Below are 25,593 nucleotides of genomic sequence, written 5' to 3'. Positions count from 1 at the left end.
AGGAACAACAAGACCAAGGCAGGTCATCTGTTCCAATTCTGCTATTTTACAGATGACAAAACTGCCTGCCCAGGGCTCCTGCAGAGCTGGGGGCACATTTCGTATCCCTGCCTTGGCCACCAAGACTGACCAAGGGCAGAACTTGACCCCAGTCACCCCAACCTCGGGGATCAGAGATCAACAAGAGTCACTAGTACTCAGATTGCACAGCTGGGGGGCAGATGCCCACTTAGCTCGAGGCGGGGGGGGGGGGCACCGTTCAGTCCAGACAGGGCCCCAGCTCCTCCAGGGTGGCCTTGGGGCTGGAAGCAGGCCAGGCTTCGGAGCTGCCTCACCGGCTCTCTCCTGGTCACCAAAGGCCCTCGCTACCTGCTGTCACTGTCCTCTGCGTGCAGGAGCCTGGACTTGAGTCCAGACTGTCTGGGCTGGAACCCCAGCTCTACCACCCACTCTAGCTGTGTGTGACCTTGGACCTGTCACTCCATCTCTCAGACTTCAGTCCTCTCAACTGCAAAATGGGGACAGTGATGGTACTGATCCCAGAGGGTCAGGATTAATAGGTTAGTATGTACAAGACCTGAAGAGAGGCGTGGTGCTTCCCAAGTGCTACAGAGGTTGGTTAAATCTTTGCACCTGAGGGCACAGAGAGGTGTGAGTCCTGCCCTGCCTCAGAGCTCCTGGGCCAGCAGAGCCTTGCTAACAGGCAGCATTATTTCTAGGCCAAGGAGCAAACAAGAATGAACATGAAAGGCAAGTACTCCAGCTTTCCAGCCTGCCCTTGTGTCTGAGCTTCTGATGACAAGGTTCTGAGAACCAGAAGAGAAGCACAGGGATGATCCTGTCCCCAAAGGGAGGGCAGTTGGCGGGGGAGGGTCCTAGAGCAGGATTGCCTGGAAAGCTCCAGCCCTGGACCCTAAGGGGACCTGCTCCACTGAGCCTGAAGAATGGAAGACATAAAATCCCACTCAACAACCCACATTCCCATCACACCTTCATTTCATCTGGGTGAGAGACTAAATTATTAACCAGGACGGAGGGAAGGTTGTGGCCACTAAAGCAAGCTGGAAGCTCTCTCCCAAAGCCAAGGACACATGGGGCTAAGGGGATCTGGCTGCACCACCCCAGCTAAACTGCCCTCACCTCTCCTCTCTCCTCCTCCAAGGGTCCCTCCTCAGGGGGACCAGCTGAAGCATCCATTCCTGGGCCACTTTGGTCCAGGACAAGTGCCCTCGCTGGGGTCACGAGCCGCCTGCACCAACACCAGATTGAGGACCACCCTCACTGGGAGAAGCCAGCTCTGGCTGGGGAAGCTCCCACTAAAGGGGCTCTGGGCTCCTGTGGAGCTGTCATTGCCCCCTCAGCGCAGCCCCTCCAGAATCTCTACCCCAGAGCTGTCACAGTGCCAGCCACAGACTCCTAGAGACTTCTCGACACACCCGCACATCCTTGACTTTTGTCTCACGTCCAGCCCCAATGACAGATGAGAAAATGTGCAGCAAGGCGGCTTGCAAAGGACCTTTATTTTCAAGGGTACCCCAGGCCTCAAGCATGTCCTCTACACACAGGCACCCCTCAAACCCCAAGGGCCCTTCCCCTGCACCCCTTGGAAGGCAATAATGAGAGGGCCTAAGTGGCTCACATGGTGGGGGGCGGGGAGCAGGAATCATAAATACAAGTTAAAAAGGACAAGATGCTCCATCCTGAATGTCTGAAGCTGTGCCAGTAACCAGCGCAGCTCTCCACGTTCCTCCTGATTCCTCAGCAAATAACCTTTTGGCGTAGCTGCTGCTCACCGAGAACCTTCACATGCCTGGCATTTTCTGTTCTGGGAGGCTCTGGGAGGTAGGCAGGCTAAACTGGCCCCTCTCACAGAGGAGGTAACTGAGGTGTGCGAGTGGCCGAGTGATGTACCAGAATCTTACGGAATCCTGGCACCTGGCATGTGCTCCTATGTCCCTGGGGATTGGCCTGGCTGGGAAGTGGCTGAGCAGGGATTTGAACCCGGATCTCTCTAGTTCCATAAGAGTTTTCCACCACCTGTACCATCCCTCTCCTACTTCTTCCACCCAGCCTCTAACCTGCCTCCTTCCCCTTTTCTGGGGTCCAGGCTCAACCAGGAGTTAAGGATCCCTGTCTGTGGGGCTAAAGCAGGTGGTAGCCGTGGAGAAAAGTGGGGATCAGAAAAATCCCCTCATGGGTGGGCAAGACCTTCAGAAGGTCCAGGTGGCTCTGGAAGGAAGCATGACACACACCCCTGAGAGCCACTGTAGGAGATAAATCCCAGACATACGGTGGCAATGACCGCAGCAACAGTTTGAAGATGTCCTAATTGTGTCCCGGGGTACAGTGAGCCAGGGATGCGTTTGGCTCTGCCACAGGTGACAGCCAGCGGGGGAAACTATTGGGAGAGGATTTTCTTCGTCAAAACCCTGCAGCTATGGTTACTACAGTGACTGCAGCCTTTGTAAGCAGGTTGTAAATTGTAATTGAAATGAGTTTTCAAGGTTGAAATAATCAGAGTGCCTCCTTGTCTCTCTCCCATCACCCGCCACGACTCACCCCGCCCAACTCACCCTGCCCAACCGCAACCCTCCGGAGTTCTACGCTCCCTACCCACGCACGCACCCAGTTCTCGAAGCGGTTCCCTCACATAAAGGAATATGAAATCCATTACGTACGCACGCACGTATATTCACATCCACCCATCCAGGGTGGCTGCACGCAAACCTGCAGGCGTTGATACACATGTCTAAACACACACCCATGTTCAAACACAGATAATCACAAGTATATGTATAAACACGGGTAACACATACATCGCTACACAACTAGCATGGCACTCATCCAAACACAGGGTCATCCAGAGTCACCCACTGTTGGGCTGAGATGCTCACAAGTGTTTTCTTTGGGAAGTGATACCTGGAAGGACCAGTAGGGGTAGGAACCTGGGATGGGGAAGGGCGGCCACTGATGCCAGGTGTGCGGCTCCATCCCTCTGGGGCCCTCCAGGAGACCATGTAGAGGACGCCTCAGGGCTGCCCATCTGAGGAGACAACCACTCCCGCTCCCACCAATCTTAGGCCAAGGCCTGCTTCCAAGGGCACTAACTCCACTGGCAAAGACGGGGCTGGTGAGCACTGCAGGGACCAGGGAGTGGCAGCGTGTCTGTATTCACAGGTAGAGGCCCACATGTGCAATCCAGCATAGGTGCACGTACACACATCTGCACACAGAAGCTTGCATTTACATACAATATACAAACGTACACACCAGCTTTCATCTCTTGGGCAACTTCCGGGGAGTAGGATAAGAGGGTCCCAGGGTCCCCCCAGGAACAGCAGCCTAGCAAATAGCTGTGCCTGTCTCCCAGCCTGCCACGGACCAGCTAGTGATATGACCTAGGTCAAGCAAAATGCACATTCCTCAGATGTAAATGGGGGGTAATAATACTGGCCTGCAGGGCCCCTCAGAGGATTAGGGAGGTACAGGTACAACACACAGCATCATACCTTCTATACAGAAGCACTTTATAAACTTGTTTCCTCTCCTCCCAGGCACTCCTCCACGGGATAAGATCCCACATCCCGGGCCTCCCTGCTCCATCCTGCGTGGTGCATACAGGCCCTCCTACCCTCAGGATGACGTGAGCACAGGGTACCTGACCCCATGCAGACCGGGGCCCAGCTGAGGTCCACCCGCCGAGATCTAGATTCGAGGACAAAGCTGCCACACTGTCCTTCCTGGCCATTCCCCTTCTTTCCCGACTCACCGGTGGTTGATCCATCCTCCCCAATATCTCCCTGAAACACCCAAGTCTTGGCAAGCGATAAATGCCATATAACTATTAGCTGTTATTATCATTGGTGGTGGTGGTGTGGATGCTGGCACAGGCTGGGCGACAGGAATCCCCCACACATCCTCAGCTGCCATGCACCCACCCTCCCTCTCAGAGCTCCCAGCCCCTGTGAACAGAAGGCAGTAAATTTTTCCTATTTCCTCATAAACCGGGCCTTCCTCCGCTCAGCCATCACCTGGCTGGCAGTGCTGTCAAAAAGATGGATGCCACATCTGCCTTGTTTACAGCTTTAATTCCCAAACCCTCTCTGCATGCTCCCAGGGAGGGGGCCAGGAGACAGAGAGGGAGGCAGGTGCTGCCCCTCCCTGGGCCTTGACAGCTGCAAGCCTCCCCCTCAGTGACTCCTTCCTGGCTCAGGTGTGGGGGGAGTCCCTGGGCAATCTGCAGGTGCTTCCCACAGATCACCTCCATCCCTTCTCCGGGAAAAGGTGAGCAAGGTGGCTCTGCAGGGATGGGGCTCTGTGGGGATGGGCGTGGGTAATAGGATTCCCATTTTACAGATGAGGAGACTGAGGCCTCAAGAGGTATAAGGCCCTGCCGAGGTCACACAGCTAGGAGGCAGCAACAGGGGGATTCACACCCAGCTCTGCAGGACCCTCACAGCAGAATGTGTGTACCCTCTCCCTCTTACCACTTTGAGACACACCGGCCCAATCTCCAGCTGCCAGCATCTGCTGCTCTTTGGAGACTTTCTGTGGTCACAGCAGCTCTCTGCCCAGCCATCCGGCAGGCAGGCTGGAGGCGCTGAGGAATTAGCACCCTCCAGGAGCAGCCTGTGGAAGCAACAGGCAGAGGCCAACTGTGCAATCTGCTGGCCTCAAGGGGACCAGAGTGGGCCAGTACAAGGCCACCAGTGCAGATGGGCAGGCCTCCTGGAAGAAGTGAGTGGGAAGCCAGGCTGGGAGATAGAGCAGGGGTAGGTGGAGAACACAGAGCACACCTGGGCTGGCTGGAGGCAAGAGGGGGTGCCTGGGAGAGCAGGAGGGCAGGAAATCGGAGATTGGGCAGAGCACCAGCCCTAGAGCCAGGCTGCCTGGGGATAAAGCCAGTTCTGCCAATTCTGGTGCCGTGATGTTCTCAAATGGCCTCTGCAGCCTCTTCTGCAAAATGGGTGCTGCACCTGCAACACCCTCTACCAACTGCCCTCCCTCATCCTGGATCCTACAGCTGACATGCAACACCAGTACCAACAGATCTGGCAATCCCATCACTCCCACTCCCTATCCACATCAACAACCATTTTACCAGCACCGATCATGCACATCATCTTTCAGCCAGCCTCTTCCTACCCTTCACCTCCAATCCTCACGGCAGCCCACTGAGATGGGCAGTGACTCCCATCTTCTCTGAGACGCAGAGAGGTTAAATGACTTGTCCAAGGTCACACAGCAGGGAGGACACGGAGTCAGATCCAGGCCCGGGGCTGCATCCTTCTCCTGCCCCCCACCAGGTGCCCAGTGCAGAGCCAGCCCCCCACCACTTCCCGTGGGTGTCACCCTGGCCCTCCTGCCTAAGACACTCTCCCAAGGGAGTGGCTCAGCTCAAACCTGGACGGGGCCACGGGATGCTTGAGCCGCCTCCCCCTCACCCGGAGTGGGTCTCAGGTCCCGCACACATTCCCAGCAGCAGCCCTGCTCCTCCCGATACCCTGAGGTGGACCCGATACCCTGAGGTGGACCCACTCACCGCGCCTGACGTGGGGCCACACGGGGACTCTTAGCAGCCTCTGCTGCCAGAAGAGCAAGACGCAGCAGGAAGGATCGGGGTCAGCTGTGAGGTGCCGTCCTCCGCTCCTCCTCCCCACCCTGTGTTCATTCCAGCCTCTGCTCCTTGGTTCGCACCTTCCCCCTGCCCGGGGTGCGTGCCATCACTGCCTCTCCTTCTGAGCCAGGGGCTCCCACACTTTGCTGCACAGGAGAACCACCTAGGCCACTTTAAAAAAAAATCCCAATGCCCAGGTTGTACTCAGTACCAATACACTTAGAACGTCTGGGGGTCAGGCATCAGTAGCTTTAAACAATCTCCAGGTGACTCACTGTGAACAAGGCTTGGGGACGACAGCTCCTACTATGGTCTTCAGCCCTGAACACACACAAAATCACCCAAGGAGCTTTCATGAAGTCCACAGCCCAGACCCCACCCCTGAGATTCTGACTGAACAGGTCTGGGGGTGGAGTGCTGGCATAGTTTTAACAGCCACCTGGTGATTCTAATGCACAGCCAGGCCTGAGAGCCACCATTTTACAGTTCACGAAGTACCTCCATCCATGCTTTCTCATTTCCAACCCAAGACACTCTCTGGGCTGGCTCACCATCAATCCCATTCCTCCAATAAGAAAGCAAAGGCCCGAAGAGGTTAAAGAGCTTGCCTCAGGCTCCCAGCGAAGCTCTACACTCCTGAACTGTGCTCCAGCCCTCCCTCCTCCACCTGCTCTGACAGCCCAAACACCTCCCTCAGGGCTGCGGAGAGATGCCCCTGTCCCCAGTTCACCAGCCAGGCCGAAGACATTTGTGAATCCAGACCCCAGGACTGGGAATCTAGGTAAATAGAGTCTACAGGAGCTGACCAAGGTCCTCTCCTCTCCTGCCCCTCCCAAACCAAGAAGTGACTCCAGAAAGCCCTTTGCCCTTGGCAGGCTGGACACTGGAGGCCCTGTTACCCATCCTGCCCCCATTTCCAGTCTCACCATTCCCCATCCTCCAGCCAGGTCTGGGGATTTATAATCAGGGTGAACATACAATTTTCCATCCCCACTTAGGCACTTTTAAGAATAAAAGGGATGTGGGACGCCTGGGTGGCTCAGCAGTTGAGTGTCTGCCTTTGGCCCAGGGCATGATCCCAGACTCCTAGGATCAAGTCCCACATCAGGCTCCCTGCATGGAGCCTGCTTCTCTCTCTGCCTCTGTCTCTGCCTCTCTCTTTCTCTCTCTGTGTCTCTCATGAATAAATAAATGAAATTTTAAAAATAAAAGAAGAAGAAGAGGAGGAGGAGGAGGAGGAGGAGGAGGAGGAGGGATGTTTTTAGGGGCACCTGGGTAGCACAGTTGGTTAGGCATCCAACTCTTGGTTTGGGCTCAGGTCATGATCTCAGGGTCATGAGCTCGAACCCTGCATCAGGCTCTGTGTTCAGCTTAGAATCTGCTTGAGATTCTCTCTCTCTCTCCCTCTGCCACTCCAGCTCATACTCTAAAACAAATAAATCTTAAAAAATAATAAAAGAGATGTTTTCCAAAATTATGTAAGATGCATAGTCACCCTACCCATGAAAGCTCAGTCTCCTGTGCTGTCATTTTTGCATTTCTTAAATCTTCAATTACTGCCTGACAAAGGCATTTGCTGTACAGCCTTTGGCAAGTTGCTTGGCCTCTCTGACTCTCCAGACCCTCCTCTATAATATGGAGATCAGAAAAGCCCTTAGAGCTGTTATAAAAGTGAAAAAAGTGAAATGAGGTAATGTGTATAAAGTGTCTGGAACACAGAAGATACACAACAGTGAGTGATATTTATGGTTATTAGCTTGCCTAGGAACATAAGCCCCCACATCAGACAAACACACACACCCCTTCTCCCATAGACGTACTGACTCATGTACATACACAGTCACACACACCACCATGTACACCCACACATGAGCTTGCCTGCTGGGCCCCTGGGGAATACCCATGATCCTAACTAGCCAATATTCCTGACTCCCAGAGGACCCAGGCCACCAGAGGGCAGCACCCTTCCCACCTGCCTGCCAACCTCCTCAAGCTTCCTCCTCCTGAGTTCTGTGACTCAGGAACCTAAGATCCCGCAAGCCAGGCCAATGGCCCCTTGCTCACCTGGCCCTCTGCCCAAGCCACATTAATCCGTCCAGGAGGATATGAGAGGGAGATCACCATCCCCTCTCGTGACCACTCAGGTTGAAGGCACCCAGAGCTCCCTCAATGTCACTAAGGGAAGGTCCTGCTGCAGGCTACCCAGATCAAGAATATACAGGGACCCACATCTGAATGTATCCAAATGTGGACATACCACGATGACTACCCTAGGGGACTTAGGGCCTGGACCTGGGTCCAAATGCTGCTCAACCACCTTCCATCCATGGGAACTCAGATCCTTTTACTTTCTTGCCCTACAACTTGTTTTCCAATCTGTAGAATGGACCCACTGTCCCATTCTCAGGTGGCCCATTCCTCACCTTTTTCAGGACTCTACTCAAATGTTACCTTTATAGGAAAGCCATCTCTTTGTTCTAGTTGTTTCTAGTGTACATTTCCTTTCTGATATATTGTACAGTTCACTATTTATCTCGTTTAAACGTTTTCCTATTAGGATAAACATTCAAGAGATTTTTGACTCACTCATTCAGCGCCATATCCACAGTGCTTAGAACAGGGACGAGTATACCCTAGGAGTCAAATTGGTGTTTGTTGAATGACCAAGGGAACCGCAAGGGATTAGAGATGGTTTCTGCAAAATGCTCTGATGGGTGAATGTCTGGACTCCCACACGGGGCAGCTGGGGTCAATTTCGTGGGCTCATCCCCCAAGGTGGCTACAGGCAGGAGGAACCTCTTGCAGAGACCCAGGAGCCTCCTCCTGCCACACCCCACACCCCAGCAGCATCCCTGATGGCTGAGAGCAAGGCGGCTTCTACTGTTCTAAGCCCTCCTGCCCCAGGCCTCGGAGCCAAAGGGACCCTCCTAGCCCCGCCCCTCAGGCCCCACCCCGCACCCGCAGTCGGCCCGCCCCCAGCCCCTCCTGGCCCCGCCCCTCAGGCCCCGCCCCGCACCCGCAGTCGGCCCGCCCCCAGCCCCCTCCTAGCCCCGCCCCTCAGGCCCCGCCCCCAGCCCCTCCTAGCCCCGCCCCTCAGGCCCCGCCCCCCAGCCCCTCCTGGCCCCGCCCCTCAGGCCCCGCCCCACCCCGCAGTCGGCCCGCCCCCAGGCCTCGGCCCGCCCCCTACCCCTCCTGACCCCGCCCGCGCGTGCTCACTGGTGCACTTCTTGACGTGGCTGCCCTTCTTGAGCGCGTGGCGGCTCAGCTTGCAGTGGAAATTGTCCTCCCAGAACTCGGCAAACCAGATGTTGCGCCGGTTGTTGTCCAGCGTGCGGCTGGAGAAGTAGCGGTCGAAGCCTGGCGGGGAACCAGGGCATCAGGGCCTCGTGCCCCCTTCCCTACCTGCCCCCAGCCCTTCCAGCTCCCGCATCCCCCAAGGGTTAGAGATGCCCAGGCAGAGGGAGGGAGGAAGGCAAGAGCAAGCCTCTGATCCAGGGCCCAGCTGGCAAAAACAAAATGTGGAGCATTTCATTTCATTCAAAATGAAAAGAGCTGTATTAAGTCCCAGGGGTAGCATGTGTAATCTTACAACTGCTGCCTTTATGGAAGAGAGGTGCGTGGGGAGGATGCTTCACGCTTGGCCTTTTAACCACCAAAATGCTAATATCCGGGCTCTTTGAGAAGAAGCCACCTGGGGGTCCTGAGATTAGAGTAGAGAGGCTGTTGGGGGCTGACCAAAGCTGGGGGCACCTGAGCTCTCTGGTTCTGAAGAGGAGGCCAGACAAGAGAGGGAAAGGGGTGACCCAGGTCACATAGCAAGACCAGGGCCAGGATCTTCTGCCTCTGCGTCCAGAACTTCCCCATTTCTGACAGAGGCGGCTTCCTCCTCCAGATGTTCCAAAGGAGACTCCCACCTCTGCTCTAAGTGCAGAAAACCCCACCCCAGGGTGGGCAGCCTGGCCAGTGAAGAGTGCCTACTCTCTCCCCACAGTGCTCCTTCTGCATTGATGACTGTTCCCAGCAACATGCAGAGTTGACTGAGCTGCTTGGGGTGGGCCCAAACACCTGAGAGTTCAGTAGGGTCCATGCCATGCAGTGAGTGTCCTGCCTGGGGCAGCGTTCAGGTGGAGATTCAGTGGCTGTCGGAGCTGTAGGAGAATGCTGACATTGATAAGGGATTAGGGTTAGGGCAGGGTTTCCCAAGCCGTGGCACCATTGACAGTCTGGGCCCTATCATTCCTTGTTGTGGGGGGCTGTCCTGTGCATTGTGGGATATCGAGCAGCACCCCTGGCCTCTACCCACTAGATGCCAGTAGTATCACTCCCGAGTTGTGACAACCAAAAATGTCTCCAGACTCCCTTGTCTCCCTTGGGGGGTCAAATCGCTCCTCTCCCCTATGAGAACCAATGCTCAAAGTCTTCTCTAGTATCATAGGGAGAAGGGACTTGCCAGACAAGTTCTGGGTTCCAATCCCAGCTATGCCACTTAATAACCATCATATGTCACTTCATCTCTCTGAGCCTTAATATATTCACTTACTAAATGTGTATAAAAGTGTCCTGTGGGGTTGCTGGTAAGAGTAAATGAGATGTCTCTCAACAGCCATAGTCACTACTGTTTTGTGTTTACCATAGCTCGAGGCTGAGAGGGATAATGTGGAAACTTCTGTGGCCTGTGTCCCCTCTAGCTCAGGGTAAAGAACACGCTGCCCTGTGACCTTGAGCAAATGCCTCCCGTGCTCAGGCCTCCATCTCTTGGAAAGCTCAGTAGAGACGGATGTCTGCAGGCCTTCCCCACAATATCAATGCTGGCTTCTATTTACCGAAGCAAGAGCAGGGGAGAAGGCCCTGGGAGCCTGCCTCCCCCATGGTGAGAACAGTGAGGTCCCTGCCAGACTGGGCCACTAATGGGAACCTCACGCCTCACTCACAGAGAGGTTCTAGTCAGAGCAGGTTGTTCCTACCCAGGGTGATTGTGGGTTCTGCCCCGAGAGGAAGGGATGCCGGACAGGACAGGCCCAAGCTCGACAGCACCCAGGGCCTGGATCTGGCAGGCCCTGCAGGGAGAACCTGCCTCCACCCCCACCCCAGCACAGCATCTTCCTCTTGTCTCCTGCTCCCAGGCCCTTTTGACAGAGGACTGGCCCCAGGCAGGGAGAGGGCCTTGGCTCTCCGTCTCAGATGGGAGAAGGGATGGAGGTACGTGGGGATGAAGGGAAGTCCCTGATAAATAACCTTCCTGTATGTGCCACGCATCTCCACACCCAGAAATATCTGAGAAGGAGGAAGAAAACTTCTGAATCTGGATTTGAATCCTGCTGGGTTGAGTGTAGCCAGAAAGGCCACCCAGCCTAGACCGTCAGCACCAAGGGGATGTGGACCAAGGAAGAGGAAGGACAGGATGTGGGAAAATGAGGAATGGAGTAGGGGGACAATAAAAAGGGACAGCTGGGGAGGATGGTGGCAGCAGTCAAGAGCGGTGGGCGTGCCTTGCCCAGTCCTACCTCGCACAGACATCCTCTTGGGGAGGATAGTGACTGCACCCTCAGCCACCTCCTCCAGGTGCAGCACCGGTGTGCTCTTAGAGCCCCAGCTGTCCGAGCCCATCCAGAAGAAGTGGCCTGTCTGGTTGGCCTTCCGTGCCGCCTCTAGCACACGCCTGTGGGAACACACACCAGCCCAGCCCAGCCGTGTCTGCCCATGCCACGACCCCACCCCAGCCACACCTGCTCAGGGGCCGTTAGCTGACCCTCCCCACCCCAGGCACACACACATCCCCCTCATAGCCCATGCCTGTTCCACCAGGCCCATGCTTCCACCTGCATCTGGCCCACACCCTCCTCTGGCCCAGGGTGCTCCCCCAGACCCACTTCTGCCCCTAGGGCCACATCTGTCCTACAAAGACAAACCCATTTCCCTAGGTCCGTGCACGCCCCATATCTGACTTGCACCCCCGGCACCACATCTGCCCAGTCTGTGTCCTCTCAGGCTCATGCCACCCTGGTCCTGTGTCACAGCCACATCTCTTGGTTCATTTTCACATCTATATGCCTGCAAATGCGTACATACACACGCACGTGTGCAAACACACACACACTCCTCTACATGGTTACCCCTCTGCACCTGCTGCTCCCCTGCCAGCAGAGCCCTCTCCAGCCCACCCCCTTCTGTGCCAAAAGCCTGGGCCTCCAAAGAGCTGCTTCCCAGACCCTCCTGGGTAGATGAAAGGGTGAGAGGCAACCAGGTGCTCACCTCACCCCGTCCACAGTCCTACTGTGACAGTGGTTGTAATCAAATCAAATTGGGGACCCTAGAGCCCAGCACAGGGCGGTACCCACAGGAGGCACTCTGGAGGAGAAAACCAGCCAGAACTCCCCCAACCCAGCTCTGGGGAATGCCTCCTCAGAGGAGGGGAGGCAGAGGGGGGCAGGGAGGCCGGAACTCCAGGAGGCAAGCACCGAGCTCAGAAGCTCACAGTGAGGGAGAGGCTGTGATACTAGGAACTGGGACACGGCCCCCAGGGCTTGGGGGGGCTGCGGATCCTGGGAGCCTGTGCAGGAGGCAGCCGCTGGGGCCGGACAGCCCAGGGCTGGGGGAGAAACTCGCTAGCAGGCCCCAGAGCCCACACCTTCCCTCCTCCAGCAGCTCTCGACTCTCCAAGTCCCCAAACCCACCCTCCCCAGGGCACATTAATGAGGGGGGGGTGAGGGGGAGCTGTTCCCAGAAGCCATGCCCACAGCCTATTAGTACCCGCTAGCATCAGGCCAGCCAGAGATGACCAGAGCTCCCAGACCTTCCTCCCTGCAAAGTCACCTGGGTTTATTTTTACTTCTGTTTGCTTCTGAAAATGCATGTGGATTTCCCGAAATGCCTCTGCCCCCCCTCCCTGCGGCATTCCCTCTGGAGTCAGCCCCTCCCCTAGGTACCTCTGCTCTGGGAGGCATGGCCCAGCGCCCTCATCTTCCCTTCCCAGCACATGGGTCCATCTGAGCTAAGCAGGAGGCCTGGAGCAGGGTGCACTTCTGGATGGGGTATGGGTTCTGAGTCCTGGGCTTTGAGGTGGGGATAAAGATAGGAGTGCAGGGACCAGTAACTGAAGGAGAAGGACTTCTGAAGGGAACCTCCTCCTCCAGGAGCTGGTGACCTGTGGATAACAGGAATGTCCCGATGGCAGAATTTAGGGGGCCTGTAGGCCTTGAGGGGGTCAGGAGCAGCCCTAGGCTCCACAGCCTCTGACTCCTCCCTCCCAGCCTTGGGCTGCCTGAGACGCTGCCCTTAGAGCTGGTCTCTTAGCCGTTTGTGGCCTTAATGATCTTCCAGAACTTCCCCCTCCATCCCTGCAGGGACCTGGCAATGTCTCCTGGGGGAAATCTGTCCAGGATGGGGTCGTCACCAAGTGGGGAAAGGGCTGGAAAGAAGAGGACCCAGATGGACACTGGTTAGCAACAGGGAGGGAAGCACAGGGGGGCAAGGGCAGACAGGCAGCCCTGGCGGAGCAGGAGGGCAGGGGAGGCTGAGGGCACAGCAGGCTATAACACGTCAGGCCAGCCAACTGAGGGGGGAGGCCTGAGGAGGATCACATCTACTGACTCATCCTCCCCCGCAAATGTGGGGGCCTGCCTCCCCCATTGGACTCTAGCAGGGGCTGTGTGTCCCCTGAGCCTGGGGCTTCCTGAGCTCAGAGCTTGCATCTCTCCCCTTGGCCAGGACAATCACAGAGGCCTGGCACATCTTGGCCCTGACATCAGTCTGAGAGGTAGTAGCAGGGAAAAGGCAAGGCAGGAAGAAGGGAAGTAGGTTAAGATGGGTGCTTTGATGTGCACCAGACTCCGGACCAGAAGAGATGGGCTGGCCCAGCACTGCATCACATGGTCCTGGCACCCTAAAGTCCACCTGTTTCCTCAGCAGATGCAGAGACTGAGGCCAGGGAGGGGACGACACCGCCCACAGAGAGTGTGCACCAGAGCCAGGACTAAACCCACAGCCCAGGCCTCTTCCCACTACTCCAAGCTTTGCCAAAGAGAAGAGGCAGGGGCTAACAGAGGTGGGGGTGGTGGGGACTCCACACGCCCCAGGCACTTGCTTGGAGCCTGACTTTAAGCCCTTTAAGCACATTCCTGCATTCAGTTCTCAAATAACACTACCAGGCTTGCATCCTTAGCACCTCCCTCCTTTTTTTAAAGCAGAAAAGAGGCACAGAGAGGTTGAGAAACTTGCCTCAGGTCACACAGCTAGGAGGAGGGAGAGTAGGATTAGACCTAGTTCTTTGGCTGAAAGTCCAGGGCCTTAGCTCCTTTGTTAAAGTACCTGCTTACCATCCCCAGCTGATAGAATGGATGCGGGGGAAATAGTGAGGGGGGATAAGAGTGCCCATTAGCAGTAGCCTGTGCCCCAGCTGTCTCCCACCCCACCCCTCCAGATCCTACAGTGCAGTCAGGCTTGTCTAGGAAGGTCTCCAGCGGGACCCAGGGCTCTCCCCGTGACTGGCTCCCAACCCTCACCCCGCTGCCGCCTGCTCTCACCTGATGTCATCCTCATTGGCAAAGATGATGACCGCCCTGGCGTTTGAGGTCTCCAGGAGGCGACGGATGATCTTGTCAAACTCCCCAGGCTTGGGTTCCCGCGGTATCTTCACTGACTGCGCGATGCACACGCCCCCTGTGGGAAGGGCGCCAGTCAGCCTGGGGCAGGGGGCAGCACCAGTCTCTCCCCGCTTCACCCTACACCCTCCAATACATACTCCCTCCAGGAGACAGAGGCCAGGGCTGCCCATGGCCCCCCCAGCCAGACTTCTAGCTCACAGGTCCTGATCTGTGCACAGGCACAGGCTGTGCAGTCAGAACTGCCACGGTACAAATTTTGGTTCCACCACTCACCAGCTGGATGGCCCTGGGCATGTCACTTCAGTTCTCTGTGCCTCAGTTCCCCAGCCTGTAAAGCAGGCTGGTAGCGAGAGGCAATACAGCATCATGTTTAGGAGCTAGACTGCCTGGGTTTCAATCTCAGCTCTGCTGCTTACTGCAGTGTGACCTCAGGGTGGTGACTAAACCTCTCTGTGCCTCAAATACATCATCTATAAAGTGATGACACTACTACTTACTTCACAGGGTTGTTACCAAGCTAAGTGAGTTAGTGCACACAAATACAATAATACCTGGCACATAGGGAGTACTTAGTAATGGTGGTTATTTTCGTTGAAACCATCTCATAAGGTTTTTTTGGAGGAGTAAATCTGAGAAGAGAGCAAGTTGCCCACCCTGGGCTATCAGATCACCACGCATCCACATCCATGTCATGTGCACCTCCCAGGGCTCTTGTCCCCAGGTCATGTGCTCATCAAAAGGTCCCTTGATGAGACCACTGTGCATGGCTGCTGACTCATACCTGTGCATCTGAGGCCTATCCCTCCAGGTCTTCCCACCCTTTCCAGGCTCTTCAGCAGGTAGGCTCCCCAGCTCCCCCTCTATGCCCTGACCCCCACAGGGTGCCTTGATGCCTGCCTCTCCCCCCATTCCCAGTTCAAGAACTCACAGGAAAGCCATTCTAATGTGTGTGCTTCCGGTGGAGTGACCAGAGGAGCTCTGAATGGGTCAGGGGGTTTGGGAGCCCCCCTGTCTCTCCTCCTTTGGCCCACTGCCTGCCTGGCTGGGTCCTGGAGGAGGGGCCAAGGGCCGGAGCCTGACTATCTCTTGAGCTGTCTGCCTACAAGAAGCCCAACCCTACAAGAAGCCCAACCCCCACGTCTGCAGAAGCATCCAGGAGGCAGAGTCAATACATCCAAGGCCAGATTCACATCCAGGCTGCAAGGCTCACAGAAACCCTGGGAGCACTTCAGACTTCACCCAGCCAGTTCCTAGCCTTAGACACGTCTCCAGTGTTGGCAGGGGACAGATGTCATTCGTGCATTGAAATCCCACCTGACCTCCTAGTACAAAAGCACCTATGGATCACTGTTGCTGTTATCAACAGCATTTGACAGATGAGGACGCTAGACAGGAGGAGAAGTCACACAGTCCCCTGCCCCTACTGAGATACAGAGCAAGGGAGCCTCCAGGGGCTGAGAACACCAGGGTCCCTGGTGGCAGAGTCAGGGCTCAACTGATGGAAGAGCATGGGGGATTATTCTTAAGGAAACAGATCTTTTATCTAAGACTGTCAGCCCCTCTGGGTCCTACTCAAGGGTCACAGCCCAGCTCCACCCCAAACAGGATCCCCTGGGGACCCAGCAATGCCTCAAACCATCTACCTTGGCTGGGCACCTGGCTGCTGCCCACGCTGGGGCCACTTGACACTTCTGCACAGACTCCATGTGCCTCTGTGTGGGGCCCACCCACCAGCCCCACCAGAAGTGCCAACAGTACCCAGCTCCACTCCAGAAGGAGCCTCTAGGGGCGCCTGGGTGACTCCGTTGGTTAAGCCTCTGCCTTCAGCTCAAGTCATGATCCCAGAGTCCTGGGATGGAGCCCTGCATCAGGCTTCCTGCTCAGTGAGGAGTCTGCTTCTCCCTCTCCTGCTCCCCCTGCTTGTGAGCTCGCGCGCGCTCTCTCTCTCTCTCTCTCTCTCTCTCTCTCGTAAATAAATAAAAATCTTTAAAAAAAAAAAAAAAAGGGCCTCTACCCTTGGAACAGAGGTGGCAATCAGGGAAGGCTGTCCAAAGGCGATGACCCTGAGCTGAGTCTGAAGGAGGAGGCATAAGCAGCCAGATATGAGGCATTCTGGAGAGGAACAAGGTACACTCACTAGAAGGGGGGTAGTTCTGTGCCAGGCACCTGCCAGGCCTGAGGCCACACGACACATGCACACTCTCACATCCCTGTCCCCAGGAAGTAGACCCCACCCTGGTTCTCCACAGCAGGCAAAGCAGCCATGGTGCTCTGCCCTCGCCCCTGACTAGAACCCACCTCCCTTACTTTCTGCCTCTTTCAAGCAGGCCAAGCTCCTCAGGTCTCTCCTAAGGCACCAAAGAAATCCAAAGCACCAGAGAAGACCATGGTCACCAGGAGCTCATGGGGAAGGAGGGAGGGTCCTTGGGCAGGACTGGTCCCTCCAGACCCAGGTCCCACAGAGAGAGCCAAAGGGAGCCAGTCTGCTGCCCACAGCACGGGCCATGTGCTAATGGCAGCTGGGCAGGCGCTCAGCTCCCGACTAAAGCCTCCATATGGTTCCTTTCCAGTTAGAAAGTGGGCCAATTGTGACATTTCCCTCCCATCTGGAGAGACAGATGGACAAGGGGAGGCGGCTGGACAGGGGGTAAGGGTGAGCCACCTGGCTCCAGGAGGGAGGAGGGGGGCCAGGGGCATAAGGAAATGGGAGTTAATTGTCTTCAAATGGGGAGAAACTCTCAGAAAAGGGGTATTTCTGGGCCACGCCCCCTCCCCCCAGGAGGATCCACGGGATGGTCCCACCTGACAGCCCAGGGCCTATCTTGCATGTTTCATTTCTCTGGTGAAAGAATTAAATGACCACCACTCCATCAGCTAGAATGAGAGTGAGCCACGAGGTACCTGAGATGGGAGGATAGTCCAAGCAGGATACTCTTACAACCACAAGAGAGGGAGGCAGTTGGAGGTGGCAGTGGGGGGGGGGGGGGGAGGATGTTCTACAAAGCTCAAAAATACCAGTGAACATTTATGAAGCATCTAGTGTGCATTGACTATTACTCTGCAAATTTTACATGGATTCATTCATATGGGGTGTCATCAGCACATCTCTAATTTCTAGATGAAGAAACTGAGGCACAGAGAAGTTAAAGGGGCTTCCCAAGGTCACATAGATAGTCAGGGGGAGGGGGAGGGTTTAAACACAGGCCATCTGGCTCCCCCATTGTGTCATGGCTCAGGCCATGTGGGGAAGGGGCTGGTGTACAAGGTCAAGGGAACACCTACAGCCCGTAGACATGGGCATGTCTGGGCACACTGCCCGTTCTGGAGTAAGAGCCCAGTGGCGTCCGGGGTAAAAAGCCAAGTACCCACAGGGTCCCTTTGCATTGCTGCCCAAATGTCAGCATGGCTGCTCCAGGGACCCCAGGATGGGGATTAAGCAACTGGCTCACCGGGGGCTGTGCCAGTGTGACACAAGCTCCCAGCAGTGAGGGGCACGGCATCTATCTCAGCTGCCCTCCTGGCCCCTTGCTGCAGCCAGAGAGGACCGGAGTAGCCCCAGAGGGACCAGCATTTACTGAAGCATCCACTCCAAGCCTGGCACGCAGTGAGGCCTCACACCCCCCAGGGCAGGTGCTAGTAGTCCCATCTTACAGATGAGGGCTGAGGCTCAGAGGTGCTAGGCAGCCTGACGGAGGTCACACAGCCCGGAAGTAGGAATGCAATCTGGGTCTGTGTCCAGACCCTCTCTCAGGCAGAGAAAGAAAAGGCCTGGGTCACTGGGTCTCTGTTGAGCTCTGCTTCCCGCAGCCCCTCCCCACCCCTGGAAAGACCCCAATCACATGCCAAACCCGCCAGCCCTCTTGCCTGCTATCCTGTAGCTGTAGCTCCATCACCATCGCTGTGGGGATCATGGCTAACACACCCCTGGGACCCCCTCTTCAACCCTCTCTACCAGGGAGGGAGTTCTCCTCACCCTACTCCTTTCCCCCATGGCCTCCCTCATTGGATAAAATACAAACCCATGAGTCCATATGGACAGTAAACAGAATTGAATTAAACCTAAGTAGCAAGAAACAAGCCCACTCCCTATCTCTGCTCAGAGGTTGAAACCTTCTACGTCTCCCAGACTCCAGGCATAGGATCATAAGAAAGCAGGGAGCATGGAGGAGTCCCTCCTAAGCGCCCCCTTGGCCAGCCCCTCACTCTACACCACAGCCTCCCAGGCCCTGGGTGAGCACCCAGCTGCCAGCTACAAGCTCTGCTGCCCACCAAGTCAGTGCATCCACTCACAGGGCCACGGGCACGAAGCCATGACCGCTTGCCAAGCACATCTGAGCACTTGGGAGCGCAGGGACCTCACAGACCTCCTGGCCCAGGTTGGACAGGGAGCAAGGAGGACGAGGCCCGAGAGGAGGAGTGCTTTCCCCAGGGGCACACGGCAGTTGGGGCAGAGCCCACCTCCAGATGAGGCTCTCGCCACTGCACCAGGGGGTTTAAAATCCAGGCCAGCCCTCTGTGGCTTCTTCCCACCTGCTTTGTCACAGAATAAGCAGAGCCCCCCCAACTAAACCCAGTGAATGTTGGGACATCCCCTTACCTCTCTGGGACCCCTCCCACCCCCGCCCTCCCTCAGCTGTGCAGTGAGTGCCCCACGTACCCCCAGCTGTGGCAGACCAGAGCCTGCCCTCTCTCCACGCCTTCCCCTCCCACTGGTCAAAACTGACCCATCCTTGGTCCCCTCAAGGCCCTGCCTCTGCTCCCAGAAAGCTGGGAGAGTGGCCACTGAACACTTTGGAGACTACATAGAGACATTCAGTAAAGTGGGGTGCGCTGATCACCTATAAGCTGGCACGCCCCTTTCTACATTCCTCCCACAGGAACGCACACATGGGCACAGGAGCCCCACGCAGCCATGCACTGCAGCACCGTTTGCAAAAGCAGACTATCGGAAATGACCTAAATACTTTACAACAGAATGGATAAACTGTGGTGTTTGTACAGTGGAAAGAAAATAGCTCTCACAACAGTACCAGCACAACCGAATCCTGAGAACAGGAAGTTGATCAAAAAGGCAAATTGCAACATGATGTGTCCCGTCTATGAGGAGCTTAAAGATCACATATAATAAGACTTAATGTATAGGGAGACACACATCCATATGAACAAAAGCTGCAGGAAGGCAGGAGCTTCTGTCTGTTGCACTCATCGCAACCTCCCCGGAGCCTAGAACAGTGCCCAGCACATAGTAGGTGCTCAATAAAAGTATGCTGAATGACTTCCTTCTACCACCTTCAGAGTTGTGGTTACCTCAAGAGAGGAAAGCAAAAGAACAAGACTGAGAAGGGCTCCATGGGGTGGGAGGGGGGCAGGGGGATTGGCTTCTAGACAATCCATGTTCCATGTTTTACTTCTTTAAGCAATAATCAGAAGCAAATATGGCAAAATGTAAATGCTTAGTAAATGTGGACCATAGAATCCAAATCGGACAAAACTTTCAGACACAAGGCACAATGATGGTATGCTCGTCCTCATGTGGTTTGTGCTGCCCGATGGAGGACACAACGGGACACACCCCAGCCTTTCCTTTCCATCTGTGGAATGGAGCCCCTCAGCCGCTCCCAGCCCAGTGGCATCCACAGGGCACTGGAGGGCGGGGAGTGGGGAGCCTGCCAGAGACCGCCCTTCTCCCACCAGCCTTCTGGCTCCTGAAATCCTATCTGCCCCTGAGGACAGGCTATTAGCCCTCCCCTGTGCCTCCCCCAGGGTCCAGACACCTGCCCTGACTTGAATGTGACATAGAGACTCCACTAGCAAAACTTGATACTGGCTTCCTGTTGTATTTTGTGGTCTCTGAGCCCCTTCTATTTGCGGTCTGATGACCTTTCCCGGTGTTCTCCAGGTCCAGCCAATGTATCTGTGTCAGTGTCTGCCTCCAACTGCACTCCCCAAGGGCAAGGCCGGGTCCATGCGTTTGTGTGTTCCTTCATTCATGCATGCTTTCATCCAAGAAGCGCCCTGCTCAGTTCCCAGCACAATCAGATGCTGAGAAATGATAACAAGCGAGATCCCTACCTTGGAGCTCATGGTCTAGTTGGGAAAAGCAAGACCAGGAAAGAGAGCAATCAGCCGGAGGAGAAGTGCAAGGGGACACCCTCTGGGCTGGCAGGAGTAGACAGTGGCAGGGGATGGCCCCTGGGTGCCAGGCCCACCGCATGCTTCTCTGCACTTCACGCATCCACCAACACACCCTGCCGCATGCTGCTACTTTCCCTTCATGGAGTCAACAAATGTTTACCGAGCTTGTCTGGTGCCTGGCAAGTTTTAGATGCTAGGGCGCAGCCGTGAGGATGGGGCCCCTACCCTCACACAACCTGCTCATGGTGGCAGAAAACCTCTTGGAGGCGGGGCAGAGGAGGAAACCAGCAGGGTGATGGGGGGCAGGGGTGGGGGCTGCATCCCCTCATTCCACCCCGTTGGGTCCTAAAGGACAAGGAGGGTCAGGCCAGGCTGTGTAGCTTAAGAGGCAGAGGCAAATTTGAGTCTGCTCTGACTTTTCCCTTGGAGCTGCTGCCTTGCCCGAGAGCCAGGAACTGAAAACACTTTAGACTTGTAAATCCCACCCTCAAGTGAGAGCTCGCTGCTAAAATGACCTGGTTTCTCTGTCCCCCAGTGCCTGGGATTGTCAGCACCTGGCTCCCTCCATCAGCACGGGTGACCCAGGGAGTTTGTTTGAGCACAGGGACACAGAAACCGCCAGGCAAGAAGGGACACCCCGGGGGAGCCAGTCAGCCAGCCTTCCTACCTGGAGGGCTCTCCCTCGTGCCCCAGGGGACTCAGGTTTACACACACTGCACCTGTGCCCAGCTTCCTCGTCCTCCCCACACCTCCCTGCCCCCCACTAGATGGCTCTTCCCATTCTACCAGTCTAAAGAAGCCCTCCCCACCATCCTGCCACCCGCCCCCAGGGAACCTCCAGGTCCCCTGCCTTTGCAACACCCCACTTGAGGTGGCCTTCCACCAGAGCAGCCTGCTTTCACCTAAGTCCACCCCCCCATGTTGGGGGCAGTCAGGGGACCCGGGCTCTCTCCTTTCTCCTTCCTCCTTCCTTCCAGAGGTCTCACCCTCCAGGCTTGGGCATCTGTCTCTCCGTCCTAGTCTCATTCTCTCACTCACCAGGAGACCTACCCTTGCCAGGCCCTGAGTAAGGAGCTAAGTGGCCAGCATGCAGGCAGCGGGATGGGCCCCGTTGGGCAGAGAGGCCAGGACAGGGCGCCGCATCCATGGCTCCCCAGGGGACTCCACGTCCACCCCGTCTTTCCCCAGCTCCCAGGGCCCTAGGGTCACACTCTTCTACCCAGGCTGTTCAACTGGCCTGAATAGCACCCTGAGTGCTAGGCTCTAGACTAGGGAGGAGAAATTTCCCTACGGTGGAAGCATGCAGGTGGCCCAGGAAGGCCTGTTCCCTCACAGCACAGTGAGCAGCTGCAGACCAGCACAGACACGGGCTCCTCTCCTCTTTTTCTTTTCTTGCTTTTTTCTTTTTTTGGTCCTTTTAAATTTAAAAAGGGAGAAAAACAATAAAAAGACAAATCCTGGGAAATCAAGTGGAAAAATCTACATTACAGCAAAATGTGAAGACAGCAAATTGCAACATAGAAAGAAAGGTGGGGGGAGTTACACAACCCAAGGGGGGTCCCAGGTTCCTATAGGTTCCCAGCAGAGGGGGAGGTGGGAGGAAGGCATGAGGCAGGCTAGGAGTTACCCTGGACCATATGGCACCACACACATACACATACGCACACGTACGGGCACACACACACATGCACAAGCACGCACACTCAGCCCTGCCTCCCACTCCAAAAGCCAGGTCCTCTTCCCAAATCTGCTTTCAGGAGAGGGACCCACTCAGGGGGTCAGTGACTAATCCAGTGCTACTTTTGTTTTCAGGCAGCAGAGCTGTGGCTGGAGGGTGTTTTGAGGTCAGGAAGATGCCAGGCCCTGAGAGACTGCCTGCCCCTGATGCCTGGCTGTTCCAGGGTGAGGAGGGCTGTGGGAGCAAGTGAGAGGTAGGCCTGGACTCTAACCAACCCTGGCTCCTGCTGGGTCTGGGGCTCCCCAGGGGGCTTAAGGCCTCTAGTTGGGGGGAGCGTGGCCATTCAGGACTGGTTCACGGCCACTGTCCCTTTCTGCTCCTGCTCCCAGACCTACTCCCCACTACTCTCCACTTGACACAGCTCCCTGCCTACAACCCCCAGTGACTCTGTGCGTGCATGCACGTGAATGTGAGACAGAGATGGAGACAGGGACAGGGATTCGAGGTCCACCCCTCCTCCTCAGGTCTCTAACATCCAGCCTTACCCGGGCCCCTACAAGGATCTGCTATCCAACCACATCTGCTGCCTCCACAGGCCTTCGCAGAGGATGCTCCCTCTGCCAGGCCCCCACCTGGTGCTGCAGGGACCCTCTGCAGCCTTCCCTCCCTGCACCTTGGATATATCCTTAGTGTCTGTAGCTCTGCTCAGAGCCTCAAAGGGCCCAGGCCTCGTGCTGTACCTGCTCGAGAGATAGGCACTGATTCATGCTTGCTGCATGAATGAGCCACTGCATAGCTAACTGAGGGGGATGGGAGGGACAGAGGGACAGAGGGGCAGGGGCAGCTAGCAGGGAGTAGGGGCAGAGGCTCTGCAGGAATCCAGAGTGGGGACCCGTACCTGCTCAAATCCTTCTGCCTCCTCTGGGAGCCCCTGACCCCTGCACCTGTGACCTCCCCTTTGAGTTGCCGCCCAGTCATGCTGAGTGCCCAGACATTTGTATGCCAGGCACTGGGCACCCACTTTGTGCCTGGCACCTCGTCCATGCCAGACTCTGGGCTCCAGAGATAATCCATTCACAGCATCTGCCCTTGCAGGATGCACTTGTGAGCTCTGCGCACATGCATGGGCCGGGCATCACACACACTTGGACATCTTCCTCAGTCTTGCCTTGCTTGGAGATTTTACTTCTCCAACTAGATGAAAATTCCTTGCTGTGAACACTTAGGAAAAACAAGAACAAGTGAGGGGGCACCTGGCTGGCTCAGTCAGTGGAACATGCAGTTCTTGATCTTGAAGTTGTGAGTTCAAGTCCCACGTTGGGGATAGAATTTACTTAAAAAAAAAAAAAAACAGGAAGTGAAGAAAAGTGTAAGAGAACCATACAAACTGGCAGGTCCTCAGAGTCTGAAGATAGCAGGGCCGGTAGAAAAGCATGAAGTAGAATATTCACCCTCCCTGTATGACCAGGGTGACTCTACCCCTAGGGAAGAAGTGGGCCAACTGTGAGAGATTTGGCTGGAGCCAAGAAGACTCAGGTACCAAGGGACAATGAAGAGAAGACAGTCCCCCAGTTTCCTGTCCAGGTGCCTCCCTAACACATGCCACCAAAGGTCTGTGCCAAGCATGAACACTGCACCTGCATTCGGCTTCCCCCCACCCCCGCCCCGCCCCTCCAGCTCAAGAAAGAGCATGCTAGCTGCACAGCTTACTGGCTGTGTGGCTTTGAACAAGTCACCTAGCCTCTCTGAGCAAAAGACCTTCCAACTACAAAATGGGAAAGGACTGGGACACCTGGGTGGCTCATTGGTTGCGCATCTGCCTTTGGCCCAGGGCATGATCCTGGAATCCTGGGATCTTGTCCCCACATCGGGCTCCCTGCATGGAGCCTGCTTCTCCCTCTGCCTCTATCTCTGCGCCTCTCTCTGTGTCTCTCATGAATAAATAAGTAAACTCTTTTTTAAAATGGGAAAGGACTTAAAGAAACTGCACCTGATGGAGTTGCAGTGAGGGTCAAAGGCAGTGGCGCCTGTGAAGACCTGGGTCTGCCTCCTGGGGCCAATGCCTTTGGGGACAGTTGAGGACAGTGGGGGTAGGAGCTGCTCACACAGGAGGGCGGGAGCTGGGAAGACAGAGAACTCATTCCCCAGGCCAAATCAGGACCCAGGGCTGCTGAGGTGTGCTCTGGGGGACCAGGGACACCATGATAAACCAGGACCTGACCCCGGAAACAAATGCTGGGCAAAACATACACATTTCCCTTCCTGAATAATCTCAGCACCTAGCATCACTCCCAGCCACACCCCAACACACACATACACACACACGTGCACACAGGCAACACACCCCTTCACAAGTCACATACCCCAACCTCACACTACCTTAGGGCCATGGACCCGCATGAGGCCAAACCCAGCCCCACCCCATCACCAGCACGAACCTGATGACAGCCTGTGCAGAGGACAGGCACATGGCCACACTCAGGCACCAACGCACAGTCCCACTCACACAACCAACAGCCACACAAGCTCACGTGGTGACTGCAAGGCCTCACATGACCACTCGCCGCACCCGGCCTCCCTCAGTCACTCAGCCACAGAGCTGGGTACACCAGCACACTCGTGTGTCCACTCCTCCTTGAAGCTGCCACACCAGCAGGACCACACCTGGGCACCATTCATACCTCCCCTGCACTGCTGCCTCTGAGGCGGGCCTGGCTTGGGAGTGCCAGGGGGGTGGGTTAGTGACCTAACAGTGGGGTATGGCACCCCTGTCTTCCAACAACTATTTACCAAGCAGCTTCGGTGGCTTCTCTGTCAAGGCAAACCCTGTCTTCCTGCTGAAATCCTGTCCCTCTGCCTCCACTCCAGCCCAGCCTTGCCCCTGTGGAGAAGCAGGCTGGCTCTGGGGATGCAGGGGACACAGATCCAGAGCCCTGGCCTAGTGTGACATAGGAGGCTGAGTATGGGCACAGAAGGGCCCATGTCGCACTTCAACCACCGGGTTGCTTTGTGGTAAAAGCTACTTTGCCCAAGCTCTCCGAACATCCATTTCTGCATCTGTGATGGAATGACATTACCCCCACCCCCAGAAATACAAGGTTGTCGTGAAGATGGACGGGATCCCCCGTGGACATATCTGGCCTCCAGGGCAATACTTAGGGGAGGGGGAGAGGGCAGGTTAGGGGAGACTTATCAGGGCAGCTGTGGGGCTCAGTGCCTTGGAGCTGAGTGCTGCTATCTCCTCCCCAGGAGGCTGCTGGGCAGTGGCAGCCTTGTTCAGAGCTGCATTATTCATGGTGCTCAGCTCTGAGCAGAGGGAAATTTGCTGAGTGATCGACCTAATATCTTAACACAAACCCATTTAGGCAAAACACCTTTGAAGCAAGAAAGGCAGGAAAAAAAAATAGAAAAGAAAGCAAAGAGGTTCGGAGGCAGGTAGTGACAAAAGGCTGGTTCCTATCTGCCCGCACCCCCAGCACCACCCCCCCATCCACAGGATACCCCTGCCCCGACTCAGCCCCCCCAACCTCCACTTTCCCTGACTCTCAGGCATCCTTTGG

The 25,593-nt window shown here is 56.0% G+C and overlaps 1 protein-coding gene across 14 annotated transcripts in view; it reads right to left on the bottom strand.

Moving 5' to 3' along the window:
* GRM4 (glutamate metabotropic receptor 4) overlaps window positions 1-25,593 on the bottom strand; it is a 115,841-nt gene that overhangs the window by 19,610 nt on the left and 70,638 nt on the right. For 12 of the 14 annotated variants that reach the window (XR_013383672.1, XM_077904384.1, XM_077904381.1 and 9 more), the window contains 3 exons: window positions 14,140-14,275; window positions 11,122-11,276; window positions 8,834-8,974 (listed from right to left, as the gene is read on the bottom strand). The exons of 1 other annotated variant lie outside the window; for it this stretch is intronic. Coding sequence is in view for 12 of the 13 variants with exons in the window: in XM_077904384.1 (XP_077760510.1) it covers window positions 8,834-8,974; window positions 11,122-11,276; window positions 14,140-14,275 (432 nt within the window). In the remaining variant the exon portion in view is untranslated. Of the gene's footprint in view, window positions 1-8,833; window positions 8,975-11,121; window positions 11,277-12,543; window positions 14,016-14,139; window positions 14,276-25,593 lie in introns of those variants that run through there. One more of the 14 variants, XM_077904393.1, reaches the window with a different exon arrangement.

This window comes from Canis aureus, chromosome 7, assembly GCF_053574225.1.
Source record: "Canis aureus isolate CA01 chromosome 7, VMU_Caureus_v.1.0, whole genome shotgun sequence".
Lineage (NCBI taxonomy): Eukaryota > Metazoa > Chordata > Mammalia > Carnivora > Canidae > Canis > Canis aureus.
The sequence above is the reverse complement of the archived record's forward strand: the minus strand, read 5'-3'. Positions and strand labels throughout refer to the sequence as shown.